The following is a 21,151-nucleotide window of genomic DNA, read 5'->3' on the forward strand; positions in this document are numbered from 1 at the left end:
AATGGACTTTCTCATGTCCACTGGTTTGAGTCAGGCACTGATTCCCAACCCAGTTTATTGTTTTCAAGCTCCCAGGATCACACGATAAAAAGCATGGATCCCGGAAGGAATGGCCAGTGGTTGCTTTGCTTAGAAGTGATGCAAATAAGTGGTAGGTACTTGTAAGATTCTGGGCCTCTCAATATTAGATTGCCCCCCTGTATACCCCTGACCTACAGGTCAGAATTCAAATGCCATGGCCTAGAGTACAAAGACTTCATAAGCAGGACCCTGTGCACCTTCTTTGCCTGTCTTGCCCCACTCCCAAACGCTTGCTGCGTGCATTAGCCACTCAGACATATTTGCAGCCTTGTGCAGATGCATGGCTCCATGTTACTTCCTCTGCTTGGAGTGCACATCAGGAAAGCTGTAATCCCTCCTTCAAAATTCAAGCATCAGCAACTTTGACGAAATCCCCAGCCACACACAGATTCGCCAAGCTGCCTTACACTCCTTACACTTCTTAGCAGTTGTCAAACTGTGTTATAATAATAACTTGCTATTATGTCTTCCTCTCTACCCAGTGACTTTCTTGAGTGTAAACCTGTGTTCTATTTATCTTTTATCCTGAGCTCCTTGCATAAAGCTTGGATCAATTAATGCATATGTCGAATGAATGAGTGTGCTAAGATTAATTAATTATGACGAATGACTCTGGCACCTTTGATACAAATTCTGTTGTTTTATGTGGTGCACTCCTTTTTGTGAGTTACTTTGAGATCTGTACAAATGACTAAACATAAATAAAAAAACTGTGTTTAGGATTGCTGAGGCAGAACATTAATATAGTGAGAAGATATAGGAAAAATAGTTTAAAGTTAACTGTAGTAAAAGGTAAAGTCAGCATTCATCACTTGCTAACATAGCTTTAATCAAAATAAGAAGTGAATTTTAATCCGTTTTAGCAAACAATACCTCCTAGTGCTAGTGGGTAGCATTTCAAAGTGTTTTGGTATCTTGGATTTTAAATGAACATACATTGTTTTCTCTAATGCTGTAGGGTTCAAATACCACCATTTATTTTCTCTTTATCGTACATGCCTTGTGAACGCTACTTAATCTCTCTGAGCATCATAATCCTTACCTTAAAGTGAGGGAGATGAAACTTATCTCACAGAATTATCATAATTATCATTGGATCCAAGGAGCTAAAGTATCTAAGTTCCTCAAACACGGCTGACATAGCACTTAGTAATAAATGTTGCTTTCTCTTCTGTTTAAAAAATTATTTTTGTTAAATGGACTCTACCCCCAAAACGTTAGGTTCACAAATAGGTAATAACTTGTCATTCCTTATTACAAACTACCCTGGCACCATTGTACATCTCTGCAGATCTTTGCTATAGGAAGATGGCTGTTGCCTACGTGGATGAATAGCTTTGCAGTACTAGAGGATGCCCACAGCCATCTTGGACAAAGCGACTCCTACAAGGCAGAGTAGATCCTGGGCCCAAACCCATCTCCAGCCACATCTCCAGAGTCCCGAAAGATTGCCAGAACTGCTTCTCCCACGCAGGGAGTCTGGAGCCACCCGCCCCCTTCCCTTTGTGCACCATAAAGCCCTTTGGATCTCCTGGAATTGGCCCTCTGACACATCCACACACTTAAACCAACACGTTTTCATTTTAACCGACATCAAGGTTATTGCAACATTTTGATAGATGTGCTTAGGAATAGCGTGCTACTTTTGAAAACTTCTAAAGAAAGGGTATGAAAAAATACCCTGTGTGTTTTGTTTGAAATATTGACAGAAGTATGTTTTTTTAAAGAAAATTATCCAAACAACCAGAAGAAGAGACAGAGGCAAGGGATAGACCAGGGTGGGTTGGTTGAGAGTTGACATGTGAAACCCTTTACCATTAATAAAATATTTAGATTATTTGAGCTAAGGAGGAAATTGCTAAGGATTAGGTTTATAGCACTTGACCACGTCTCAGAAGTGCTACTCTGTAAAACTTGTCAAAGACAGAAAAAAAAAAAAAAGGGGGGGGGGAGCAATCTCATTAGGAAACCTGGGTTTTGTATCCTGTCGTCTATTACCTTTGTCAGTTGAGGCAGTAAGGATTGTGGCAGTAGATTTATTAATTTTTCAGAAAACCTGGCATGGAGAAGCCTTACCCTTGGCAGTAGCTTGCGAAACACAGTGAAGGAAGTTTGTGAAACAAGCAGAATACTGAATACCTGCCGCGAAAAAGTCATTACCATCGCGAACCTGTCGCAGACAAAGCCAGGTAACAAATTTAGGAAGGACTCTCTTCCGCAAAATCAGCAAGATTTCCTTCAGAATCTTTTTGTCTAAAGGGGCATTCTTTGTTAGCACAAGTGCGAGGGTGGCTTTAGTCACCGTGGGCCTCGAAAATGACACCGTGCTCCAGGCAGACGTTGGTTTTCATTTCTGACATTCAAGAGTCTTTGTCATGTGTGTCCGAAGATTCATTCTTGCCTACGCAGCCAAAAAGCAGGACGTACTCCTCTCCTTTACATGATGGTGGGGTCTGAGCTGTCTGGCAGCCTCTTGCTAATGTTCTCTGCCTTGTCTGAGGGTGTCTGTGGTCTGGGGCGTTGCACTCATGTTCTTGTAAGGTCTTTGCTGTTCCTTCTAGATTCCACAGAGACCAAGCTTGCTTTTTTTTTTTTTTCTGCCACTGCTCACCATAGATTCAAGTTTCTCTATTTCTTTATTTTCTACCCAAGAAGGTGTACAGGGTTTACAGACGGTGCTATACTGTGTACAGAAGTTGAAACCACAGAGTCCTAAATTTACCGTGTCTGCAATTATAGAGAGTGGTTTACTGTATCTCAGGCTTTATTTTAAGCCCTTTACAAATATTAATTAAGTGAATCATATAGTCCTTACACTAGCCCATGAGGTAGCTGCTATTATTACTACTATTCGGGAGATGAGGAAACCGAGACACAGGCAGTTAGACGGCATGGCTGAGGTTACACAGCCGGTAAGTGGCAGCTGGCTTCATGTTCCCAACTCCCTTGCTATGCTGACCTAGAGCAGTCCCACGGTTCTGGTTGTCTGCATTTCATGTGAACCAGATCAGCTGTCCGCATGGAGGATGGTTCCATTGTGAGTATACATAGGGGAAAAGGGAAAGACAACACATGTAAGGAAGTGCATAAATATCAAAAGTTTCTAAACACTCTCCTGGGTGGAGTCAAAAAGATTGATTCCATCAAGGTCCTCGTGCTTGGGTGTGCATACACATCCCCCAGGGCATTTATTAGCTTTGCCCCCATTTGCAGGAGTTTCTGATCCAGCATGTCTTGGAGCCTGGGGTCTACATTAATGTAATCACTCCCATCAATTCAGAGCATCTTGAGGGCGCCTGAGATATATTTCATTAGAGACCTGTGCCTTGTACTCACAGGCTTGGTTTATTTCAGAGAGGATGGAAAGAAACTAAAATTTTATCCTAAACCTCTCCCCTGTCTTCTGGAGGTGTCCTAGGTAAGAAACTTTGTAGAATTCAAGTTCATCTTCCTGGGCAGGTCTCACTTGGGCAGTGAGGGAAGGGGTTTGAAGAAGTTGGCAATAGTCTAAGATCTTAACCAGGAAAATGAAGACTTGATTTTTTTCAAGAGAGGATGCCCCTTCTTCTGGGAGGCACAGCAGATGTCAGTGTGCTCCTCTGAGGAAGTAAGTTTAGAAATGAAAGCTTGTGGACATTTCAAATTGGGCTGAACTTTAAACTCTTATTTATGTATCTTGGGCATAGGAATGGGGAAAAAAGCAACCCTAAAGATGTTATGTAATGTATGGTTTATCAGATGTTCTTCAGGCCCCTATGAGCCAGGGTAGATGCAACTAAAAATGCCCTCACAGTTGAGCTCGATGAGGATTTGACCTCACACGTGAGCCAGTACAGCTCTTTTGAACCAGAAAAGAACTGGCTTATAGTCTTGTATCCCTTCTAGCAAACGTTAGGCATAGCCTCAGAGAAACCCAATCATTAAAATGAAAAGAAAACAGAAACTGTTTCCTATGACATGAATTTAAAGAACAGGCTTCCTTTTTTTCCCCCTTGAATAGAAACAGTGAATTGAAGTGGAGTAAAATTAAGCTAAATAAGAGGAAACAGTGAAATTTTGTAGACTGTAGAATAGTCTCTCTGGGAACATTTTGGAAACCCCATCACTTAGTCATTTCAAACTAGACCAGACAAATGACTTGAAGATACGCTGTGAGAGGCAGGGTTGTAGAGAATGGGTGAATGAATTTTTTCTCTATCCCCTATGGAAATTTCCTCAGTGGTGTCAGCACTCACACACACACACACACACACACACACAGTCACGCACTTTCAGATTGTCTCCTTTCTGACTTCTCAATTTGATCATCACCAAAATAGCATTTTAAAACTTCAAAAGCCTCTTTCTACTGATGGGTCTACATTTACTGTCTATTCTGATCCCCCTTTTCCTTCATTATGGAGTAGGTTTTCTGTTCAGGCTATAAAATCCTTCCGACTTCCCCTTTGTCATTTTTAAAGCCGTGTATACACCTTCCCCCAATGTGTCCTAGTGATTCCAAGTAGTAAGCAGAAGAGCTTCCTCTCTGAGACCCACTGGGGAACCAAGAGGATAACACAACTCCCATCAAGTGGGGATATACAGAAGCTGTACATGTCATCAGGCTCATTAAAAATACCCACCATAAAACCACTGGGCATCCTTTGCGTCCCTTGGGCAGCACATACTTTCACGGCTAGCTGGTAGAAAGCACAATATTGAAGAGCCAACTTCTTGTGAAGTTGAAGCTCAAAGTGGGGACATTCAGTGTAACCATTTGCCCTACTTCCTATTCAGAGTTCAGCCCACTTTGCACCAGAAGATCTATAAATGACTGGATTTCATTTATTTTTTTTTGTTCTATTTCGTGTTCGCTACAATAAGAAATTCGAATGAAATTAAAAGATTAGTTATGGTTTTCCATTTAAACATGTTAACTTTCACTCCCTGATTATGGGAAGTTAGAAATTGGTTCATGTTTCTTTTAAAAAGGTTTTTAGTCCAGGTTGTTGATCATAGCGAGATATAATAAAAATATCAATTTTTATTTTCAATCGTAATTTTGTTTTGGAAGACAAAACTTTTCTGTTATACTTTTTCTTCTCCTTGCTGCACGTGGTTCAAGATCAAGCAAGATTCTCTATCATGTAATAGTAAAATAAAATAACAATATTTCTGATGATAGTAATAATAACAAGCAGCTACCATGTATAGAGTACTTACAGACATGCCAGACCTTGCTCCAAGTCCTCCATTTGATGTTGTTCCATTTTACCCTCACAACTGCTATCTCTATAAGAAAAATGTTCTCATTTTACTGATGGGAAGATTGATCTTAGAGAGGTTCAACTATGCCTAAAATTATACAACTGGTGTAGCAGGAGTCAAGCCAATTTTTTCTGACTCCAAAGCCTGTGTCGTTAACTACCTGCCATATGCCTCAGAAAGACACATTTTCATTTAAATCTTAATGAAATCACATTTCCTGTGGTCCTTCCTTCCCTCACGTCGTGTCTTCTTATTCCATCTTCAAGAAGGAAACAAGAGTATCTTCCAAAATAAGATTTTTGAACTATTAAAAACAGTAGACACTATTATCATTAATTTTTTTGCCAGCTATATAAATAGTCACATACACAATATAGTCACGCACCTAGGGAGAGGTTTGTTTTAGGTGAACCGAAAGAAATCGAGCAGTAGTTCTAAAGAAAATCATATAGTAAATTGAAAACCATTTTTGGCACATTCATGCTCTCGCATTTGGTATTTTTTAAATGCTCGTTTTATTTGAGAGTATACAGCATATTATGACAATCCATAGTGGGCAGAGTGGTGCATTGATTACATTTGCTTTTGGAAGAGGAAGAAAAGAGTGATTTCTATGACTTTTTCTATCTAGTCATTTAAAAAGATCCACTTCACTGCACAGAATTTAATCCATATAGTAGAGTGACTAAATGGAACATGAGATTTTGAGACAATAGTATTTTGTTCATTGTTTCAAAGACGCTGATCATAATCGTTTAGGAATTGATGATTGCCTGGAAAAGAAAGGCACCTAGACCTCATCCTGCCTTCCAAAAGCTTACACATTTTGGCAGCATTATACACCTAGTGCAGAAATCTAGCATTGGACTTAAAACTGGAGAAGAGATGCTGAGCAAAAATGTAAGCACATGCTGAATTGAGCAATGAAGTATTGATAGATTTGTTTATCTTCTCCACACCAAATAGAATGTCGGCTCCGTGAGAGAGGTCCCTTGGTAATTTTTTAATTAATTGCTATCTCTCTAGCATCTAGAAAAGTAGCTGGCACGTAAAAGATGCTTAATAAGTATTTCTTAGATAATGTGAACTTTAAGAGAAGGAATCTAGGGGATACTGCACCTCGCCCTGCATCTATTTCTATATTTAGGGGGGGCAAGAGTGGGATCGTCCTCCTTCTTCTTAAGAACATGACTGTCCAGGCAGTTGCCCTTCTCAGACAGACAAACACATTCTTTCAGTGTAATCAACATTGTGGGGATTCAAGGACTGAATATCTTAAGTGAAAGCATCTGTTAGAAAACATGATAAGGTATTCACAAACAAAGTCCTTGGCATTTATATGTTCCGAATGATGCCCACCTTCCCATGGGTAAACACCGAGTCCTAAATTGCCGTAATAAAAGATCAGGGCCGCTGTCGTGGAAGTGCCGTGTTTCTCCCAGCTGGAGTGCGGAGAACAAATGTAGGCAGCGTGGGACTGATTCTGCACCCATGTGGAATAATTTAATTCCATTAATAATGCTAGAAATGCTAAGAAAACAGTTTTAGGGGAAAAAAGGCAAAGTATGGGGGCATACGAAACCAGTCTTGTCATCTGAACTCCAGAATCCATTTGTTTTCCATTGTTTGCTGTACTTACTCTGGATCTGTTTTCACTTTTATTTGTGGTCAGCTTAGATATGTCTACACGAAAGCACACATCAGAAGTAAAATGACTCTGTCTTGTTATAGTATGACTTCAGACAGTTGGACAGTTTTAGGGTTCACTGGCTCCTGGATCAGTTTTCCCATGCCTGCATGAAGCATGCTAGTTAATAGACTGCAAAGAAAAAAGGCGTTGTCTTGAAAGGCCCATGCATCCAACCCATTGAGCTAAGTTCTGGGCTCAAACCCTGTCCTCGGATCCTCGTGCATAGCCTCCTAGCTGAACTCTGCCCCCCAGAAATTCTCACATAATTTTCATTGGCTACAGTGGGACTCATCCTGGTATGTCCACGGGTAGAATCTGGCTGGCTGCGTGTAACATACTGTTTGGGTTGAGGCACACATCTAGAAAGGCATTGTTTACTATTTTTGTGGGCCTTCACCAATTTCTGGACGCCAAAACAGATGAACTCACTGCTTCTGAATAACTCATTCATCAAAACAGACGTGAACATTTTTCTTACTTGGGTTTAGTTAGAAAGAAAACCATTTGCTGGTTTCCTGTCTGGAAGCCAAAATATGTTTGGGGTTCTCCACTTCACCTCAAGCTGACCCCCAACCTGACCACACCTTAAAAGCAACGAGACTTGCTTTTATGCAGAGAGGGGTATATGCAAGCTCTTGTGGCCATGAGGGTATGACAAAGACACTGAGACTGGTTTGAACCTTCTCAAAGCTTTTCTTACAAAGTTCAAGTTCATGGAAACCATTTGGGGCGCAATCACTTTGGTACCATCCAAACGTGAATCCAGCCTAGGAAACTGTTAATGCCTCCACTGTCAGGAATCAATAGTTCTTCTGTGCAGTTGACTTAATGGCAGCTGTCATTTGTTTCATGTCCTTGTGAAAAGAGCACATATTCCTTTGGGGTTGCTTGTAATATAAAAATGCTAGTGCTTTGCTTTTGAACATAGTAAATGGTTCCATGTGTATTATCAAGCTATTGTAGTAACATAAAATGAGGGTGTTGCTCTGACTTGGTCTAAAATCAGTGTGTGTGTGTGTATGTGTGTGTGTGTGTGTGTGTGTGTGTAATGTTATCTAAGGAGCCTCAGAGACAAACACCAGAAGTGTAGAGCAGTGAGAAGAAAAGGCTCCTTGAGACAGCGCATGCATCGTGGAAAGCATTTGGGGAACCTCCTGAGAAGCAATGAGTAGATATACTTCCAAACCCTCAAAAATATCAAACATCCAAGTGAAAGCCACTAAGTTTAATGAGATCTTTTGTCTGTAGAATAAAACTAAAAGCTTAAAGAAATTTCAAGTTTATAAGTACCTAGGGCTAGAGATTTTGGACTAAATTCCAGCTTCTAAGAAGGAGGATGTCTAAACCCTGCAGTATTGACAGAGTTTTGTTCTCAGAGGATTCCAGGTGGTCCTGAAGAGTCAATTTCAGGGTTTCATGAGACTCGTGGTCAAGACTTAACAGATGTTCACCCCAAAGTCCACCCTGTTTTAAATCTATTTTATCCTGTCCATGCTTCTATGAACGTTGAGTGTAACTTATTCCTGAGGAACTCTTTGAGTACTGAGATTCTATTCAAGACAGGTTTAGCCTTCTCCTCTCAACCATCATGATTGTAACCTCCCTCTTCAACCTGATTTTCCTCTCTTTTCTGGACTTTGTCACTCTTTTCTCTCAATTTTATAAAATTACTGAAACTATGGTGATTCTGATTAATCTTGCTCTCTTATACTCATCCTTGGAGAATTATATCTTGGTTTTGTTACTCCCTCCCCTTTTATTTGTCTCACTAGGAAAAAAATCATTATGAATGTTTATCTTGAGCTCAGGTTCTGATTTCCACAGATTCGAATTCAGAGTGGCTCTACCACTTAACCAAGTTGCTTAAGCTAGGGCTTCGCATTTTTAATGTACAAAATGATAATATTTGTACAGATGCTGGGGTAAGAACCCTGGAGTAAACAATTGGGGCTGCTTGAGGCAGAGGCCAGAGAGTCTGGCCCAAGCTGCCTTAAGGGATGAGATGATGAATATCTCAGAAGACTCCTAAGCTATTCTCCATGTAGAACCACTTCACCATTTACATATCAGTTTCCTGATCTACCAAATGGAAATAAGATGGATATCCACTACCTACCTCTTAAAGTTGCAAAGATTAAATTAGTTCATGCATGCAAAGCACTTAGCACAATGCCCATCACCCAAAGGATGGTAATTAGTAATGGTAGTAGTAGAAGTCATGGGAGCTTAGCAGCGGTTGCAGTAACTGTTTATTTATAATCTCACAAATTGGAGAGAATCATTGGCAACCCACAGGCCAGTTCTATTAGCATTTGAGGCCTCACCTGATAGATTTCCAGTAAACCAGGGCCACTGAGGAGGAGGAATCCGTGGAGAGCTCAATGCCAAGGCAGGTAGAGTATGGAGGAAATTACTCAGTTTCTCAGCAGAAGTAAGCAGACTGCCCAAGGACCAGGTCATATAACTAAAACTTAGTCAATGAGCTGAGATTTAGGAAAGGATAATAGCCCTTGAGGAAGGGTCTATGGGAGGGAGCTGGACAGCCAGACAGAAGCTCAGTACCATGAAGAGGCTAACTTGGGGGCAGTTTGAGTTTTGATGAAAGGGTGGAAGGGCCATATAGCTATACTGGACATGTCCCTAGGCCTCCCTGTCCTTACCCTGTCTGCCAGCAAGGGAAAGCACTGGAGTAGGCTTAGCAGTGGATTCCAAGTCCCAGAGAGCTGCTGGGAGCATTGGAAGGACTCCTTTCTTGAAGACTGGCCCCCAGCCTCACCTGTAAGTGGAGGATATCAGATAGCCTGCAGCAGAAGCCTGGGGTCTTGAACAGGTGGGAAGAGCTATCTAGAAAACTAGGAAGCCTTAGATTTGAGAGGGCTGTGTTCAGCCAGGTCTGAATACAGAGGCCTCCATGTGCTTGGGTACTGTCTCCACCCTCATGGCCCAAACGGTCTACTTCCAGCCATGCTCCCAGGGGACATTGCCTCCATTCCCCAAGCCTTACTCTTCTGAGCTTCACAAGGCCTAGTTGGTTTAAATTTTTTGCCCTTCCATTGTCCAAGCCTAATAAGGAAGTCAGTCAGCTGTGGGTTGGGATAAGGAGCTGGTGGTGAGGAAGAACATTCTTCCAAGGGCCTTTTGATCTTTAAGAGGCTGTAAGTGGCCCAATTCCCTGCTTTTATGCAAAAATATCTCTTGTATGTGTCATTCAAACAGACTGTTTTTCCTTCCCATGAGTGTATTTGTTGTCTCTTGGCAATTTTATAGGAAACAGAATGCAGGCCATCCCAAAGTCAGGCAGAAGCGGAAAGCATCTGACTTTATTTTGCTCACTTTCCAGACTTTCCTTTCTTATTCATTGTTATCGGTCTTCAGGAATCATGTGTTTCCATGGCAAGGCAAGCTACCCGTAGGTAGTTCATGGCTGGTCCTGACTCTGTCCCTAACCAACTGTGTGACCTTGGACAAGCTGCTTCACACCTTTGGGCCTCAGTTTTGTTATCTGGAAACTTAGCAAGTTGGACTTGATAAGGTAAATTTGATCAGCAGCGTGTTATAGCTGTTGCAACATGATTTGAAGATGAATCCACCTAATTTTAAATCCTGGTTCTGTTACTTTGCCAAGTGACTCAGCTACATCAGAGGCTCGGTTTTCTTATCTATAAACAAGGTTGTTATAAGAATTTTTAAAAGATAATGCTTGTAAAGGTCTTAATAGTATCTGAATATTATAAGTGTTAAATAAATTTTAGCTCATATTATTTTTCCCATCTATAGTTTTTCATGTAAAATTTTATATAAATCTATTTTTCTCCACCATATATGCTAATACCTTTTTCCGTTAGTGGGCAATGGTGACTCTATATTTTATTCTACACATACAAGTACATTTGTGTTCGTACATGTATTCTCTCTCCCTCCCTCCCTCCCCCTTCCTTCCTTCCTTCCTTCCTTTCTTCCTTTCTCTCTTTCTTTCCTTCTCTCTCTCTCCCTCTCTCTCTCACACACACACACACACAAACACACACACACACACACACACACAGTAAAAGGTAACTGGATTTCCTACCATCAACAGAGTCTAGGATTAACTTAGGTAAAGAGGCATCATACTAGTATTTCGTTCCTCGAGCTCTTTCACAAATCCTTCCTTTTGAACCAATGGCCCATGAAGACAACAGTTCAAGTTTTCAGACTAAGGAGGTTGTTAAGGCCATTCTTCAGCAACCCCATCGTGTGCAAAAGTAAAGGTCCTCCCTACATATGGAATGAACAGAGCCTTGACGAGTGAGGTCATCACAGCTCTACAGTATTAGCTATGGCCATTAACTTCAGAGCCACGCCCTGTTTGGTAGGAGTCCCCAAATAAGTCAAATAAGAGCTGCGTGAAGGTCTTGTAAGGAGAGGCTCTGAGAAGGGGATGGGATGGGAGTCAAGAGGACGTGTTTGTCTTCTAGTGTCTTTTGAGAAGAGAGGCCTTTTTGAGGGGAGAGGTTTGGAGATTATGAACTACAGAGGAAATATGTCTGCCGCACAAGCCCTCAGCCACTGCAGCCACCTGCAGCAGTGGCCCTGAGGGGACTCAGGATGGGAAGACACATGATACCAGCCCTAGATACCTAAGCTGTACACCGAAGGAATGATTTCAATGAACCCAGACTCTTGCATCTTTCCATACATAGAAAAGCGCTAAATTCCTTAACTTGAGATGTCTGATTTTCTTTAATTAACAGTAATCTTTTGATGTTCCCACTGCCTGGTCTTTGTTGCAGAACCCGGTGTATATCCTGGCTCCTCTGTTACGCCTTTGGAGCAGTCCCTCAGAGCTATCTGAGAGGCTGCTTCCCGGGCTTGAAGTCCTCAGAAAGACCACCAAATAAAACCTAATTCTCAACTTTTAGGTTATGCATTCTTTTTCAGTCGACAGAACTAACCCCTCTGTTGTTCAATATTACATTTCCCAGTTTTAGTTGAATGGGTTTTGATGCAGCTAGGAGGCTGGAACAGTGCAGGCAAGTCTGACTTTTTATTTGTTTAGTCATTTATTTATTATCTACTCAACATTAATGTGTACCTGTAGTATGCCAGCATTGTGCTCAGTGGTAGAAGTACAAATGAGACTAAACCTGGATCTTTACCCACGAGGAACTTGCAGTCTTAACAGAGGCAGATGGGGAAGCCAGCAGCTGTCAGTACAGCAGGTTGATGCTGTGGAAGGTATACAGAAGGCACAGTGGGAGTACCCAGTAGGAGCAATGATCAAGGGGGGCTCAGGGGAGAAGAACCAGAACAAGGCAGCAGTGGAGGAGGGCCGGGGTAAAGATCTATTGGGAAGTAATTAAAGCATGGAGTGGACTTCCTGGCGGTCCAGTGGTTAAAACTCCACGCTTCTACTGCAGGGGGCATGGGTTCCATCCCTGGTTGGGGAACTAAGATCCCGCATGCCACGTGGCATGGCCAACCAGTAAATAAATACATAAAGAGCCTGTGTTGTATTTAGAATTGTGTTACTGGCTGGGGCTCTTAGGATAACAAGGGTATCATCTGTTAATGGAAGGAATTCAAGACAAAGAGGTATTTTGTGCAAAATCGTGGTGACTTTGGTTCTCACCATGTGGAACTGGAGGATCTTGTGTGACATGCCATGAAGCTAAGTTGTCCAGCAAGCAGCTGTCATTAGGATTTAAATGGAGGTTGGAGCCATGACTATGTATGTATGTGCTCTTTTTTTTTTAACTATGTGGCATGTGTGAACCTCCTGGACCAGGGCTCAAACCCGTGCCTCCCAACCACTGCCCCACCAGGGAAGTCCCTGTGTCATATTTTAGATTCCACATATAAGTGGTATCATATGGTATGTGTCTTTCTCTGTGTGACTTACTTCACTTAGTATGATAATCTCTAGGTCCATCCATGTTGCTAACAATGACATTATTTCATTCTTTTTTTATGACTGAATAATGTATGTACTTATTAAGAGAGAGAGTATATATTGATAGATTTAAGAAAAGTGGATCATGGTATGCCTGAGGAATCACCAGTTTTAAGGGTTGAAATGAGGAAATAGAGATAGTGAAGAAAGGAAAGACAGAGCCATAGAATTCGAATACCAAGAAGAATTGTACATAAGCCAAGGGAAAAAGAACTTATAGAAGGAGGTAGTGATCAGCAGAGTCAAATATCACAGACATAAGATAATGTCTGCTGGGTGTCTCTATTACTTATGTGGGCTTTTTGCTACCAAAGACTATGTTCCTTCAAGTTTTTATGAAGCAATAGTGGCTTTATTGTAAGTACACACTCAGGAAAATGAAGTAGACAGGAGCCCTAGTTATGCAACCAGGTTTAGGGAGAATGGGAACTCCAGAAAAGTCAGGCCTTGTAGAGTATGGAAGACAGTCCAGAAACTAGAAGTCCATTCAAGATACAAATAAACTCTTGCACTCAGGATATCTTGTTGCCTCCTGAAAAAAACTGTGGGAACATAGAGGAGGTTCCACAATCCCTTTGTGCAGGAGATGCTTCATGATCTCTCTTTAGGCTGCCTACCATCAACCTCACTCTTTGGCTGTCTGTGGAGGTCTGCGTGCTTTGGCTGCACTGCCATATTCCATCTCTAGACCAGTCTTTCAAGGACAGATTCCAGTTGGGCTAATTCATCCTCATGTTTCTAATTAGACAGGGACCTCTTAGTCTATAGATTGGTAGTCTTTGGGTCACTGGTGTACACCCACGCCCTGGGGTCAGCTGTAGCCAGGAGGCAAGGTAATGTGGTACCCACAATATGAACCACCAAGAACTACTTTCTTCAGCAAGCGTCAGTGGATCCAGAAGATGCTACCTGTTTTAAAGCCTCTTCTTTAGTACCGTGGACATGGATAATGTGGAAGTATTGGTCTGCCAAGGGGACTAGCATCAGTGGAATGGTGGAGACAGAAGCCGGGTTTTGGATTTTAGTAGGTTGAGGAGTTAATGGGAAGTGAGCTAGTAGGGACAGGGAATATAGACCAGTCTTTGTGGGAAAGAAGGTAGGAAGATACAGTACCAGAGCTAATAGAATATATGCTTCCAAGACAAGGTTGTCTTTTAAGATAGAAGATACTTGTAATAGGAAGAAATGAGTAGAGAGAAACAAAGGGTGCATATACAGGGGAGAAGATGATTAACAGTCCAGGGTCCCTAAAGAGCTGGAAGGGAACCTGGCAGAGCACCATCATTCACTTGATCTGTATTTACACTCCCCAGTGGACTCACCTATCGAGGCAGCCAGATATTACTGGGTGTGGAGAAATTCCGAGAGCAATATGAAGAAGGACTAAAATGTAAAAGTGAGTGTGTTAAAGAAATGGAGAAATACCATGCCAGTGGACAGCTAGGAGGAGTAAAGGGAACAGGAAAAGAGGAAGACTGGGAAGCTGAAGAATCTGTAGGCAGGAGTTTGACCAAATATTCCCAAGGGACAGGTCATGAGTCCCCTTGGATGTTCTGATGACTCTCAGGGTTGCGTTTATTTCTCTGGCTGCAAGAAGAAAAACAAAAGCAGGCCCTGGTTGTGATGTCTCTCATAACTCACAACAATAGCAGGCGAGTCCCCAGATATTCCAGAGCTTCTTATTCTGCATCAATAAATATTTACTGCTGTTGTATCACCTTAGTGATGATTTTTACCATACATCCTGTCTGAATTTCTTGGAACAATCTCTTTTTGAAAACTTTAATACCAGAAATAATCCCTGTGGATAAGCCAATTAGGTCTTAAAAATAGAACCTTTGTTAAAAAGCCATTAGAATTTCTCTTCTGGTGTTGGGCTCTGTCATTGATAAATTGCCCCCAGGCTTCTCTCTTAATGTCTTAGGTTAAGACTGTCTCTAGTACATACATATACCAGAAGCACTAAGATTTTTTCATTTAAAAATAGATCCAAAGGCAAACGTATTTCAAGTGGATTTCCTACTATGGGGATTTCAAAAACTAACACCGGAGAATGAAGGGTGGAAACTGGAGTTTTACATTTGTACTCGGCAAACGCAATTTCTACTCCTGTAGTTTTTCATTTCCTCCACCTATCTCTACTTCACTGCTGACTGTAAATGTGAGATGGAAGCGGCAGATTTTGTAAGCATTTGAGACCTCCATTTTCTGCTTGGAGAAGAAAATGAGCCTCTTAGAAGTTTCCTTTCCTTTCTTTTCCTCTTCCTTCTTTTTCTTTTGAGAGGAGAGAAAAAGAAAGAGAAGTTATTTGAAGATGAATTAAAAAGTGTATTTATATTTAAAATTTCATTTCCTTTCAGTTTCAGATCTGGGATTCAAATAACCATGAGAAGGGCCAGACAGCTGTCCTAGTCCCATGAAATTGTCTTAATTCCTCTTGATAGAGTTGAAGCTGATCTGTTTCCTGATTTATAATGTTATCATTAAAGAATAGCCAACATTTATTGAGCACCTAGTAGGTGCCAAATACTGAGGATAAACGGGCAGTAAGCATTGGTCCTTTTCCTCAAAGAACTCACGTTAAAGTGGTCACTGGGTAATTGCTAGATTAATCAATAATTCAGGGGAAGGAGAAGTTAGAAAGAGAAAATGACAGTGAGCGGTGAGCAGAAAATTTCTCCCTCTTATTCAGGCTTATGACAAGGAGCTAGCTACATCCTTAACTTTACTCTGACTGGAGAAAGCAAAATATATCCCTTGCTTTATAAAAAGTGTTCCCTAAGGAAAGAACTTTGCCTATAGCTATGAAGCTGATTGATGTTCTGAAAGCCCAAGAAATCTGTGCTGACAAGCCTGCATACCAATTCAAAACTGAAAAGGGGTGTGTAAAGGTAAAGATGTGTGTGTGTGTGTGTGTGTGTGTGTGTGTGTGTGTGTGTGTGTGTGTTGGGGAGCCAAGGACGAAGGAAAGAAAAAGAGGAAAAACATCAGGTAGGGAGAAGCACTTGTGTGGATGAAGTAGTTTTCCTATATTTTTTATCATAAAATGATGACTGTGGGCGAGGCAGGAAATAACACAGAGAACATGTGTGGTAGAATATGGTGTGCATTATTTGGGCAATAATGCTAGCTGCTATAATAAACAAACCCTGATCTCAAATAATTATTTCTTGTTTGCCCCTGTTATAGTCCAATGTGGTGATGGGGAAAATGACATCATCTCATGCAGTCTTTCAGGAATCTAGGCTCTTCTTATCTACCTTCAATATGTGGTCCCCTGGTTACTATTAAAGGGGCAGAGGGGAGAGAGGCTGGTAGCCAGCTCTGGAAGTGGCATACAAAACCCTCACTTGTGTTCCATTGGATAGAATTCAGACTCACGGCCCAAAGCTAAATGCTAAAGAAACTGGGAAATGTAGCTTCCTGTATGCCCAGGAGGAAACTAAATTGTTTTTGGTGGACATACGGCATTGTCTTTGACATGTGGTCATGCTTTTGTCAAGCTAAAATGGACAGTGATAAGAGACGGGTGAGGTCTTGCCCTTGTTGGAGCATTGGCTGCCTTGTTTTTAGCATTACTTAGAAGAGTTTGAATCTATATACTTATTATTTGTATCTCTCTATGACTTGAGTGAAGAACTTTTTAAAGTTGCAGATTTTCTGAGGAAACCTAATTTGAAATGAATAACATAAGGTGAAGATTCCTTCTTCTTTCCCTCTTTTTCCCTCCCTCCCTCTTTCCCTTTCTTTCTTTTTTTTTAAATTTATTTACTTTATTTTATTTTTGGCTGCATTGGGTCTTCGTTGCTGCACGCAGGCTTCCTCTAGTTGCGGTGAGAGGGGGCTACTCTTCGTTGTAGTTCATGAACTTCTCACTGCGGTGGCTTCTCTTGTTGCGGAGCAGGGCTCTAGGCATGCGGGCTTCAATAGTTGTGGCATGCGGGCTCAGCAGTTGTGGCTCGCAGGCTCTAGAGCACAGGCTCAGTAGTTGTGGCGCATGGGCCCAGTTGCTCCGTGGCATGTGGGATCCTCCTGGACCAGGGATAGAACCCGTGTCCCCTGCATTGGCAGGCAGATTCTTAACCACTGCGCCGCCAGGGAAGCACCTTTCTTTCTTCCTTCCTTCCTTCCTTCCTTCCTTCCTTCCTTCCTTCCTTCCTTCCTTCCTTCCTTCCTTCCTTCCTTTCCTTTCTTTCTTCCTTCCTTCCTTCCTTCCTTCCTTCCTTTCCTTCCTTCCTTCCTTCCTTTCCTTTCTTCCTTCCTTCCTTCCTTCCTTTCCTTCTTTCCTTCCTTTCTTCCTTCCTTTCTTTCTTTCTTTCTTTCTTTCTTATCTTTAATATTACATATATTCATTGTGTCAATTACATTCAAAAAGGAAAAAAGAAAAACCTGACTTTTCAAAAGTACTACCACTCCCCATGAATAAGGGAAAATGGTGGGTGGAATTCAATGTGTGTTCACTTTGAAGGAGATACTTCCTCCCAGCTCTGACTGTCAGAGTTGACTCGGCTCATTGAGTAAGTTAGGGAAGGTACCCCATCCTGCCCAGCTATCTGATGGTCAAAACAGACAACCTTCCAGTTAGAGGAGCTGTCTCCTTGGATTAAGATTGCATAGGTACTTGCATTGCCAGTTAGAACTTCCAACAAACTCCCGTGGAATAGGAACCAGCCTTTCAATTTTAGCATTGCTGTAGAGATAATTAAATGAGTGTCGTAGAAAAAATAAGGAAAAATAAATCGCTCAAAAGTTCCAACATTATGTACATGTATTTTCTTCTTTTCCATAAAAGTTCATTTTATTAAGTGCTGCAGACAACATGATTAAGAAGGAAACTTACACTCAAAATGTAAAACCGTAATAAGCAACCCAGAGGCTGTGTATTTTTAAATCCTCAGACTGCTCAGCTAGTTGTCTCTAAGTTTTAAATGGTAGTTGCTAAAGCACACCATCAGAGATTACTTTTAGCAACAATAACAGCTGGCTTTGAAATTAATTTCAAAATGAATATAATTTATAACAGGTACATGTACACGAGGTGAAGTCATTCCTGGCATCCTTCAGCTGATACACTATCTTAAAGTTTAGGGCAAAGCACTTAGTATTCAGGAAAATTACACATAAGATTGTATTTTATGATTTTTTTTCCCTGAGAGTGTATGAACAAGCATTACAAACATGCTCTACACCTGTAAGACCTAGTATTATGGGAGGTGACTAGGGAATATCCACTGCACTAGGAAGAAATCTGCACAATGAATCAGGCAGAGAACAGCTGGCGGAGAAATCAGTCGGAGAATCAGAGTAATCTATGGAAGGTATTTGAATTTGCTATAAATATCTTGCAAGCGTTGGGTGAAGAAGCTAGACCTCTGGGCCTCACAACCAAAGCCCGGGCCTGCTGCGGGCCAGAGAAATGGTTTTCAGAAAGTACACAGCTCAAGAGAAAGAATTATTCTTTGAACAGTATGTGGGGAATGCAGTTCATTCGGACTCGGGTTGTTTTTGAATCACCCATGAGGCGTCCATCTTCAGAGGAATTGGCCCCGGGTTTCCAGAGAGTTTGCCTCTTGGGTGCCCTGACTTTCCACTGCTGGCAACAAGTACCTCACCAGACAAAGAAAGGGCATTTCTTTTAAGTATTAAGTACGTGCTGAGCAGGAAGGCATCTTTGCCTATCCCTTAAGGCACAAAATAAGTGGACTTTGGTGAGTAACTGAGAATGTGGCCAAGAAAAGAAATATGGTTGAGGTTTGGGAAAATGGGATGCAAGTTTGCTTTTCTTCACCTCCCCCCCGCCAAATCTACTAGATTCTCCTGTCTTATTTTCCTTTTGGACGCATCTTTGTGTCATACATAATTAAAAAACAAAACAGGGGACTTAAAGGAACTCCCCCTTCATACAAAGAAAGAAAGAAGCTCCAGAGCTTGGGCCAGTAAACAGGAGAGGAAGAAAAGCATAGGAAAGAAAAACACAAAGACACAGATTCTGGAGCGAAGTCAGGGTGCAAGGTCAGATGAAACCCACAAGTGCGTGTGGCAAAGGACCAGAGGTGATAGGGTGGATGGGAGGCAGGTGCTGCTTGGCTCTGAGACATTCCATGGTGGGAAGATCCCACTGGAATCAGGCACCTGCTGCTTTAAGATTGGAGCCTCAGGAAAAGGGAGAGAAGCCTTAAGTGGCTTGGCAGGAGGGAGGGAGCAAAGAGGCAGGTACAGTCCAGGCTGGCACAGGCTAGGGGCCCACGGAGCTGCTCCCATTTAGGGGCCAAAGTGCTGATTCTCTGCTCACCAGCCGCAAGCTGATTCTGATTTGGGGAGCCCAGGCTTTTCTCTAATCAGTTAACATGTTAAAAGCTCTCATGCCCAGCCTGTCCTCAAGGGAGTCTTTACCATCCAACTCTCCTTGGGGCCCAAGCAAGGCTGGCAAAAGGGAAAAAGCCACAAGAACTTGAACTTCACAAGAGCAACAGCAACAAAACTCCACCACACCATGGAGACGCTCCAGCCACAGAGGGGCTCGCCTGTCTCTTCGCGCTGCTTTGATACCCCCAGCGTAGAGGTTGCCGTTCCAATGCACGTTGGCAGCAGGGGCTTGAAAACTAGTCCTGTCCTCCAGCTTCAGCTCTACGACGACGAGGGTCAAACTGCCACTTGGAAGTTCATGCCTGGATCCTTATGTGGAATGTGCCCTCTGTCTCCCCACGTCTCTTTGGAGCTGAAATCCAAACATTGCCTGTTCTATGAAGACTCTGAAATAAAAATAAAACATAATTGGAATATGGGAGAGCAGAAGAATAACAGTAACCAGCAAGTATCGCTTCTATGTTCAGTTTTACTTCGCTGGCAGAAGTGAGTGTGCTCGTCAATTCATGGGTAAAATGAAGCTGCTCTAGCGCGAGAAACTCCTTGGGGTGAGGACTCTGTCACCCGCTGTATGGCTCTTTGTCATGAGACAGGCTGGGATCTGGGACCCTTTGCTGCAAATACTTGCACCTGGACACACCTCTCCTGGAGAACAAAATACAAAGAAACTGTATGGGACTAAAAATAACTGCGTGCATGCCCAGCTGGGGCAAATTCTGGACCCAAAAGATACAAAGACACCAAAAAACCCAACTGCCACTTTTGAAGAACATGGAGCAAAAAATGGTGTCAGGAGCAAAAGCAGGGTACTGCGCGTGCCCCCTGCACGCAACACCACCTAAGGGGTGGGCAGAACACCCAAGCCACCCCTCTGGCCAGACCCCTGGACACACCCCTACCCTCACCCCATATAAGAAACAAGCTTGCCCCCACTTCAGGGAGCGAGCAAGCAGGGGAACCTGTGGTTTGTTCTCGCTCCCCCCTGCTGCAGCAGGGACCCCAATAAAGCCTTGCCTGAATTTCTTGTCTGGCCTCTAGTCAATTTCTGTTGATTGGGAAAGGCCAAGAACTCTAGTTGGTAACAGTTGGGGCTTGGGCAGTGGAGCGAGTTGGGGGCTATGGGACCGCGTGGTCTTTAGGGTTCCTTCCTGGCTTGAGTGCTTGTGAAGCTAGCATTTAATATGGCTTCAACATTGAGTGAGACCCCCTTCCCCTGAAATAGCTACACAATTAAGGAGGGAGGAAAAGAATGAAGGGATGGACAAAGGTGCTGGGGAGCTGGTGTGTCTGTTGGGATTTCCAAAGCTCCCTCACGTTACTCTCTTTGCAGAGTTTGTTTCCTCCTCTTCCTCTTATTTCCTAAACTGTGTCTGACTTAATAGATTAAGAAATGACATCTCGGGACTTCCCTGGCGGTCCAGTGGTTAAGACTCCACACTTCCACTGCAGGGGACACGGGTTCGATCCCTGGTTGGGAAACTAAGATCCTACATGCTACGCAGCACGGCCAAAAAAAAAAAAAAATGACATCTCAAGAACACAGTATTGAGTTTAAAAAAAGCGAGTTACAAAACAATATAGCCCAAAAATCAACCATTTATGTTAATTTCAAAAACCACACCGAACTGTACTCTGCAGTGTCATGAAGATATATTTATGTAATAAAAGCTAGAAATTGCATGAGGAGGATCCACATCAGTGTCATCATAATGGTAACAACCATGTCACTCCTCACCAGCATCACCGTGCCTGACCTTTACTGAGCACTTTCCACATGCCAGGCTCATCGGCTCACTGAAGCCTCCGGAAAGGAAAGGAGGGGGTGGGGCTGGAAG

General features: G+C 42.4%; 1 protein-coding gene across 3 annotated transcripts in view; it reads left to right on the forward strand.

Moving 5' to 3' along the window:
• SUGCT (succinyl-CoA:glutarate-CoA transferase) overlaps window positions 1–21,151 on the forward strand; it is a 683,662-nt gene that overhangs the window by 631,161 nt on the left and 31,350 nt on the right. The window contains exon 14 of one of the 3 annotated variants that reach the window (XM_049714567.1): window positions 2,133–2,270. The exons of the other annotated variants lie outside the window; for them this stretch is intronic. Within the exon in view, the coding sequence (XP_049570524.1) occupies window positions 2,133–2,270 (138 nt within the window). The remainder of the gene's footprint in view (window positions 1–2,132; window positions 2,271–21,151) is intronic. 3 annotated transcript variants of the gene reach the window in all.

The sequence above is a fragment of the Orcinus orca genome, chromosome 9, assembly GCF_937001465.1.
Source record: "Orcinus orca chromosome 9, mOrcOrc1.1, whole genome shotgun sequence".
In the NCBI taxonomy this organism is placed as follows: domain Eukaryota; kingdom Metazoa; phylum Chordata; class Mammalia; order Artiodactyla; family Delphinidae; genus Orcinus; species Orcinus orca.